The sequence below is a fragment of the Mandrillus leucophaeus genome, unplaced genomic scaffold, assembly GCF_000951045.1.
Source record: "Mandrillus leucophaeus isolate KB7577 unplaced genomic scaffold, Mleu.le_1.0 Scaffold43, whole genome shotgun sequence".
NCBI lineage: Eukaryota > Metazoa > Chordata > Mammalia > Primates > Cercopithecidae > Mandrillus > Mandrillus leucophaeus.
The window spans coordinates 2,607,476-2,616,345 of record NW_012104587.1 but is presented as its reverse complement, the minus strand read 5'-3'; the positions used below and the strand labels follow the sequence as shown (position 1 = coordinate 2,616,345).

The 8,870-nt window shown below is 48.8% G+C and overlaps 1 protein-coding gene across 1 annotated transcript in view; it reads right to left on the bottom strand.

The window, feature by feature from the left end:
* Positions 1-8,869, bottom strand: part of MARK2 (MAP/microtubule affinity-regulating kinase 2) — a 93,127-nt gene extending 84,258 nt beyond the window's left edge. The window contains exon 1 of the mRNA XM_011993446.1: positions 8,704-8,869. Coding sequence (XP_011848836.1) covers positions 8,704-8,757 — 54 coding nt within the window. The 5' untranslated portion in view covers positions 8,758-8,869. The remainder of the gene's footprint in view (positions 1-8,703) is intronic.
* Between the last annotated feature and the right edge of the window lies 1 nt (position 8,870).

Genomic DNA, 8,870 nt, shown 5'->3' with positions numbered 1-8,870 from the left:
AAAAAAAAAAAAAAAAAAAAAAAAAAAAAAAAAAAAAGGCTTAGCCGTGTGTGGTGGCGCGCCTGTAGTACCAGCTACTTGGGAGACTAAGGCAGGAGAATTGCTTGAAACTGGGAAGCGGAGGTTGCAATGAGTTGAGACTGTGCCACTGTACTCCAGCCTGGGCAACAGAGCAAGACTCCGTCTCAAAAAAACACAACAAAAAGAAGGTGGAGAAAAAAGGGAGCTGCACGTGGGATATCAGAAAACAAAGCAAAACTCATACTGAAATGGTAATTAGAAGCAATGAGTAGCTCACTGTAGTAAAAACAGGGGCGACCAGCCCCCAAGGACAAGGTCTAGGTTGGAGCTCTGTCTGCGGGTAGTTACACTCACTAATTGCTAAACATTCATATTTTGGCATTTCCTGCTTAGCTGGGAGACTGGGAAACAATCCTACCTGGCTGGGCCTTGCTCCCTGAGAAAGACTCCCTACTGCTATTGCAGGTCACACATGGTGACCCGTAGCTCCCACCTTTCCTACAGGTTGTTTCCTGAAGTCCCTGTAAGCTGCCACAGACCAAAAGCTATTTTTTCTCTCTTTTCTTTCCCAGCAGGCCTGGAGAGACAGTCCCATTGCATGGACCAAAAAAGGCCTGGGGTGTCACTGAATTTAGCAGCCAAATCATAGCAGTAAGGAGTCCTGATCCTCTTCCAGACCCATAAATGAGGAGCCAAAGGCAGACCCAGTTCCTTCCTCCTGGCCAGGCTGAGGGCCTTTTGCCAAGCTGTGAATTGGGAAGGGGGACCACAAGAAGGAGCTATGGCTTAGAGCTTTCAGTGAAAGGTGTATAAAGCAAAGCTGCCTTCAGTTCAGCATAGGGCGGAGAGAAAGCCTCCTCCCTGGAGTGAAGGACCAGCTCAGAGACCCATTCAGTGTTTGGGGAGAAGGGGGTTGTTTACAATAGATGGCTTCCAAACTTCCGCCTCAACGAACACAGCCCCAAAGGAGGCCGACCTGCATATTGCCAACTTCCCAAAGAGCACACAAGAAAATAGGCCGAGGCTGCCTAAAACCAGCTTGACTGGTTCTACAGAGAAGCCCCTGGTCTGCTCCGCCTTCCTCACGTTAAAAAGAAAAAGGCCAAAAAGGTGGCTGGGAGCCAGTCACTGAACACAGCCCTCCTCTCTTCCTGTCCGGCACCAGTTGTCCCTCAGGATCACCTAGCCACCAGTATCAGTGTCCATCTCCCCTCCTCTCCTACCAAATCTTCTGTTCATTTAGTTTTATAAGCGTAAAACTAATAATTTGGTGTAAAAAGGAAATGGATTTACTTTTGCCATTTTTGCCATTTTCGAATGAGAAATGTAAGGAATAACTGCAAGTGGGGGAAGTGCCAACCCAAAGACAGACATCTGTGGAAAGAACCCCCACAGGGACTGACAAACCTTATTTATCTTGAGATGGGGTCTCACTTTGTTGCCCAGGCTGGAATGCAGTGGCATGATCATAGCTCACTGCAGCCTCAACTTCCCAGGCTCAAGTGATCCTCACATCTCAGCCTTCTAAGTAGCTGGGATACAGGCACGTGCTACCACGCCTAGGTAACTTTTTAAAAATTTTTTTGGCCGGCAAGGTGGCTCATGCCTATAATCCTAGCACTTTGGAAGGCTGAGACAGATCACGAGGTCATGAGTTCAAGATACCAATATAGTGAAACCCTGTCTCTACTAAAAATACAAAAATTAGTGGGATACAGTGGCATACGCCTGTAATCCCAGCTATTCAAGAGGCTGAGGCAGGAGAATCACTTGAACCCAGGAGGCGGAGGTTGCAGTGAGCTGAGATGACACCACCGCACTCCAGCCTGGGCGACAGAGCAAGACTCTGTCTCAAAAAAAAAAAATTTTTTTTTTTTTGGTAGAAATGAGGTCTCGCTATGTCGCCCAGGCTGGTCTTGAACTCCTGGGCTCAAGTGATCCTCCTGCCTTGGCCTCCCAAAGTGCTGCGATTACAGATGTGAGCCACCACACCTAGCTTGAGAAACTTGAAACATTCTAGACAAAAACAGATATGAAGATAAAGGGATCTAGCCTATTTATATTCATCAGAGGAGGAGCTGTCTAGAGGGCAAGAGGAGGAACTGGGATGCCTCCTCCTCTGAGACACAACTGGAAATCAAGAGGCCAGATTCTCTCTTGGTGTTGTTTTAGAATCAGCTGTAACATCTCAGTCTAAAAGATGAGCAATGATGCCGGGCACGGTGGCTCACTCCTGTAATCCCAGCACTTTGAGAGGCCAAGGCAGGCAGATCACTTGAGTTCAGGAGTTCAAGACCAGCCTGGCCAACATGGTGAAACCCCGTCTCTACTAAAAATACAAAAAGTGGCCAGGTGTGGAGGTGCGCACCTGTAATCCCAGCTACTTGGAAGGCTGAGGCATGAGAATCTCTTGAACCCAGTGGGTGGAAGTTGCAGTGAGCTGAGCTCGTGCCACTGCATTACAGCCTGGGTGACAGAGCAAGACTGTCTCAAAAAAAAAAAAAAAAAGATGAGCAATGATCTTCAATGGCCTATACCATAAAGGAAGGGGGCGGGGGGCAGTAACATTCTGCTCAGGAGTCAGAACTTTCAGGGTTAACCTGGGGATAGCCTGGCTCTCCAGCAGTGGGAAGAGGGTGACTTCCTCCCCCACAGGTTTGTAAAGGCTTACTCTTCCCTTTGCTGAGACAGAAGGGGGAAAATGCATAGATAACACTTCTGTGACTCACTCATGTTTGATGAAGGCTGGGAGGTAGCCGGGAGAATCCAAGCTTCAAGCACAAAACGTACAAATACTGGAATCTCCCGTCAAGAGAAGGAAATTCAGCCACCAATCTGGTTTGTCATTTTGCTGAACTTCCACTGAAGGAGGAAGGGCCAGATTTAAACTCCACCCACCCTTTCCACATCCTTCTCAATTTTTGCTTTGATGGGAAAGTGGGGAAACTGGTGGCCCCACCATGGCTAAAAGAGAATAAAATCCTTTCTACACTTCTCAAAGCAGAGGCCTAGCAGCTCCAGTCCACAGCTTAACCAAGCAGAGGGAATAGGGGCTGGCCCTGGTTACCGTAGGAAAGCCTCATCAGGCAGTCTCAGGGAAGGAAGATGACCACCCTCCTCACTCTTTCCATCTGCTGAGGTTATTTCATTCCAATCCATTAACGGGCTTCAAAGTGCTGCTGGGGAGAGTCCATTTAGCAGAGAAGCTATCACGGGGCCAAAGGTGGCGCCCACCCCCTACCCCATTTGTCGATAATGGGCCACAAAGTCTGAGGCTTGGCTGCACTCTAGACATAAAATATTCATTCAAGTCGACATAATACATATATAGGAACCTCATGGAAGCTCCTGGGAGAAGAGTAATGCCAGCCAGGTGGCTAAGTGCTCAATGAGAAAGAGTTCATGAAGGCCTGGGTTAGTCCTGATCAAATGCCCACGGAGAATTGGGTTGTTCTGTCCAAAGGGGAAACAATCTAGTCTGAGAAGTTCTGACTCCCAAGAGCTCTAACCCTGCAAACCTCTTAAGCAAACAATCTCAATCTTTTCCTACCTCACAGGCACCAGCTCTGCTTAGGACATTTATGTTGAGAAAAATCTCCAGCCCAATCTTTGGTGAGTCTGAAAGATTCAGTTATCCCTGTGTAAACTTTTATTTGAACCTGCAGCAGGCCAAGTTTCAACAACTGCCTTATATCCATCTGTTTAGCTACTTCCCAAAGTCCATAAACTGGAGAAAAGTAATTTTTTTTTTTTCTGAGATAGTGTCTTTCTCTGTCACCCAGGCTGAAGTGCAATGGCACAAACACAGCTCAATGCAGTCTCGACCTCCCCAGCTCAAGCCATCCTCCTGCCTCAGCCTTCTGTGTAGCTGCGACCACAGGCATGTGCCACCATGCCCAGCTAAATTTAAAAAAATTTTTGTAGGTATGGAGTCTCACTTTATTTATCAGGCTGGTCTTGAACTCCCGGCCTCAAGCAATCCTCCTGCCTTGGCTTCCCAAAGTGCTAGGGTTACAGGCATGAGCCATGGTGCCTGACCAGAGAGAAATTATTATAGTTTACTAGGTACAGTTACTTTTACCAGGTTCAAAGGTTACGAACTCCAAGGACTCCCAAAGCCCTTGCTCTAACAACACGTCATTCCAGATCCCTACGGCCAAGCTGAAAGTGACACTATTTGGTCTGACATTCACCCACATTCCTAACCAGAAGGCAGCACCATCAAGGAGCCCCTGGCCAGAATCAAAGGACAGAGTGAGAATTAGCAGCAGGACACACTGCTGCACAGCTCAGAGTGTGGAGTGAGATGCTAGCTAGCTCATCCAATCTACCTAAGTGACACCAAAAACAAAAAAAATATATTTACCCAGCAGATCACCTGAGGTCAGGAGTTTGAGACCAGCTTGGCCAACATGGCAAAAACCCCGTCTCTACTAAAAATACAAAAATTAGCCAGACATGGTGGCAGGCGCCTGTAGTCCCAGCTACTCCGGGAGGATGAGGCAGGAGAACAGCTTGAACCCGGGAGGCGGAGGTTGCAGTGAGCCGAGATGGCATCACTGCACTCCAGCCTAGGCGACAGAGCAAGTCTCTGTGTCCAAAAAACAAAAAGAAAAAAAAAAAGATTATATATATGTCCAGAGTCAACAATGGGGTCCAATGAAGAGTGTTTGGAGTACTTCGGCTATTCTTTATAGGATCTTGTAACTTTGTTTTCTTCACCAGTACTTCCAAACTCCCCTTTCTAGAACTGAGAGAATAAACAATGCCACTCACCACCTAGAAGCCTGACAGCTGCCCCCTCCCTTCCCACTGTAGCAGGAGTGGGGCGAGTTTTCTCTCAATCCCTCTCTCATAGTTTCTGAGGCTCAGAGGTGGGGCAGGTCCCAGATCCAGTAGCCTCTCCCCCAGGTGTTATGAACTCTAGCAGGTGAACTCTGAAAGCTGGACCTTTCTCTAGGCTTGCCTGTGACTGCTGCTGCTGGCTGGAAGGCGAACAGTCATCTTGCTGATTGCTTTCACAACTGCCAAGCTTCCAGGCCGGCAGAGCCATTTGCAAAAGAAGTGAATTGAAAGCTCAGCTCACAGACTAACAATCCCCCAAACTACCAGCCCCAGATTAGAACCCTCCTTCTGCAAAAGCAAGAAGTCTATGGCTGTGAACAAGCACATCTGGAATCAGGTGTCACAAAAACCATCTTAAAGACAGGGCTTGACTTTTTTTTTAGTCTCCTACTTTCGCTGTTATAAGCGAAGTCGACAGCAAACAGGCAATCTCCCTGCAACGCAAGGTTTATTTTTATGCTTCAACATTTTCTGTGTCTGTGTGTTTCAGAGTGATCAAAGGGCTCCTGGAAACAGGTTCTCATCAGCCACATTTTTAAAGAAGAGGGAGAGGAAGAGCAAGAAAAGAGACTGGAGACAACCAGTGGTGTTTGTTTACCTATTTTCTGGTAAAACCAGTTTAAATAATTTAAATTTAAATAAGGTGACAGAAGACCTTTAGGGGAGGAAATCAGCCCAACTAAATCCCCTTTGTAAAAAAAATAACATTAAGACTATAGTAATGACCAAGTTTCCATGACTACTTTAGCTAAAATCACAACAGGACCAAGAAGAGGTTTCTTTCACTTGGTGGCATGATCTATTCTCGGAGGTCAATGTTTGATATACCTGGCCTTGTGACCTGAGGAGCTGCTGTTTGTCTTTTTTCCTATTTTAAAGAATACAAGAATCAGGCCCAGCGCGGGGGCGTGGTGGCTCACGCCTGTAATCCCAGCACTCTGGGAGGCCAGATCACCAGGTCAGGAGATTGAGACCATCCTGGCCAACATAGTGAAACCCCGTCTCTACTAAAATACAAAAAATTAGCCGGGCACGGTGGTGCGTGCCTGTAGTCCCAGCTACTCAGGAGGCTGAGGCAGGGGAATCGCTTGAACCCGGGAGACGAAGATTGCAGTGAGCCAAGATTGCGCCACTGCACTCCAGCCTGGTGACAGAATGAGACTCCGTCTCAAAAAAAAAAAAAAAAAGAAAGAAAGAATACAGGAATGTGTCTGGGATAGGTGCATCCAAGGTTTTCCAAAGTCCCTGCTTTTACTGGAATGAGACTTCATATTAAGTCGATACAGTGATTGACTACCCTGAGAACAGTAGAAGGTATGAAGGGGCTAAGGAGAATCTAAGTCCATAAACAGTAGAAATAGGATGGGTAATCAATAATCATAACAGGATGACAACGTATGCAGCTACTGCTCTGGGCAAAGTTATCAAAGAGCTTACTTACATTTCCAAATGGTCACTGACTGCTGCTATCATGAAGTCAGTGGATGCGCACTACGGTGGAATCCCTACTATATGCTCAGCAGTACACTAGGCATGTAAGGAAGAGGGGAAATCAACACACATATCACAGGAAAATACCATGGCAATAATGCATTTACATGTAGTAAGCAGCACAAAGAAACCACACTGAGGCAGTCTGTTACTCTGCTCTGCTGAACACAATGCCCCCCACCAGCCTCACTGAGAGAGTAGGCACTCCATCGCCACTCCCCAAATGCCTGAGGGTGCCAGTCAGTCACTTGGTCTCCTCCTACCAGCTCACGATCAACAGTCTGGGAAAGTTCTCTGGTTAAGCAGGGTTTACCTGCTAAAACAGAGGCTGTGAGAGGAAAAAGGGTGGAAAAAGCAACCTCAAGAGGGCCTAGAGAAAGCAATTCCCAGTAAGGAGAGATAAACAGCCGGCAGGCAAGGGAGAGAAAGACTGCGAGACACCGAACATGCTCCTCTGTCTCCGAAGACCCACCTGTCCCATGAGAACCAGCTGCTGAACCCAGTGATGAAATGGAAATCAACCATCCCTCCCTCTCAACCCCTATTTCACCCCTAGAAGCAAATAATCCACAAGTAATGAAAGGATCAACCCTGCAGAGAAAAACTCTGCCTAGAACTGCTTTTGAGTTCCTAACTGCCCAGATGACAGAGAGCCAGGGGTAACAAAATAGAAAAACACAGTAAATGAAAGGACATAAGATTTTTCAAAGAATGTTCACATGCAAGAGAATATAACAAGTGCTCTACCGGGCTACAAAGAAAGAGGGGAGTAAGAGGGAAACATAAAGGATGGAATGAGCGGAAAGAAGGCAAAAAGCACAGCAGCCCCGGGGCGGAAGCACTTCTTTTTCAAGTCAAGTTTTTTTGGCCTAGTAAAGTTCTCCACCAAGAAAGGTATGACAGGCAGGGGCCTCTGCACAGAGCAGTCAGCAAAGGACGCTAGAGACGGTAAAAGAAAGGGGAGGGGTGGAAAGTGGACGCCTCTGGGATCAAAAGTGAGATGACACAGAAAGGCTAAGACTTGGGTGACAAACCATAGCAGTGATTGCCAGGATGAGGGGGACCGTGGAGTCGTGAGGCTGAGGTGTAGCTCGAGAAACTAGCATGCAAAACACCCGGACTTCCTGGGAATTACAAAGACTTAGCCAATAGGAACAGAATGGATCCAAGCATGGTGGGGGGATACACAGGACATGAAGAAGGCAGGGGACTAACGTGGAGATGAAAGGCAACGCTGAGTAAAAGGTACAGTAAGGAAGATGCGGTGAGGGTGGAGAAACAGGAAGGCAACAAGCAAGAAAGAAAATACTCTAAGTGCCAGGCACGGGAGTGAAGACACAGAAAGTCATCATGGTTTGTGTTTCAGCGTACGAAGACAGAAAGGCAAAAATTGTGATGCAGCGAGGTCTGGGAAAGGACTGAGCAACAGGTTGTGTTACTACGGTGGGGCCAAGTGTCTTTCGGTTGGGAGGAAGAGCCCAGTAGAAGGCTAGTAGAACCCTCACAGAGAGAAACAGGAGACCCCGGGACCTAAAAGCCAAACCCGAGGGCAAGAGAACAAGAGGGATCCAAAGACTCTGAAGGGAGTGATGATTGGAACACCAAAGGCAACCTGTGGGAAAACTATGCGCATGACAGCTGTGGGGAAACACGGAAGCGACAAATGCCAGCGCCAGGATCCAGGGAGCTCCTGGAGCAAAGAAGGGAAAGTGATGAGCAAAGAGTAGGCGAAGGATTTGGAAAGGTGATGAGGGTGGAGCTGGTGGGTTGCAAGCAAGAGGGAGAGAACAATTTGGAAAACGAAGAAGCAGGATAGAAAAAGCTGGGGGAACTGCAAGGGGCCAGGGATCGAGAGCGCAGTCCAGGGCAAGGACCCTGAGGGTGATAACCAGAGACTGGCAGAACCGGTGCGGGCGGAGGGGAAGCGAGGCAGGAGAGACGAAGGGAGAGGTGGACAACGATCTGTGGCAAATCGCGGGGTGCTGCTATTCGAGGAGCGGGAGGGTGGCTGCTTTAAGCGTGGGTGGAGGAAGACCAGAAAGGCCCCTGAGAGAAAAAGGGAAGAGAAAGGGAAGCTGGGGAGGTGACACGGAAGAGCGCAGGAGGGCGGTGAGGGGAGAGGGGGTTGGCAGAAAGACAAGTGTGCAGCTTCGAGTCAGGACGAGGTGGGTCCCAGGTCAGGACTCGGAAGCGGGATGTGCGGAGCTGGAGCCGGGAGCCGGATGACAGGGCAGCCGAGGCTTGCAGGATGGCAGCAGGGGCACGAGGAGAGCAGAAGAGGGAGGAGGTTCCGCAAGGTGCAAGGGGCCCAGCCAGAGAATTCGGGGAGCCCTCGGGGCTCCTTACCTGCTCCGTGTCCCTCTCGTTCAGCGTGGGTAGGGGGGTCCGAGCGCTGGACATGGCGCCGGTATCTCGGGGGAGGGAACCGAGAAGCTTGGAGGAAGGGAGGGAAGGGAAGGCGCGGAGCCCGGCCGGGCGGGGCTTCTCACAGCAGGAGCACCCGCCGCATGGGC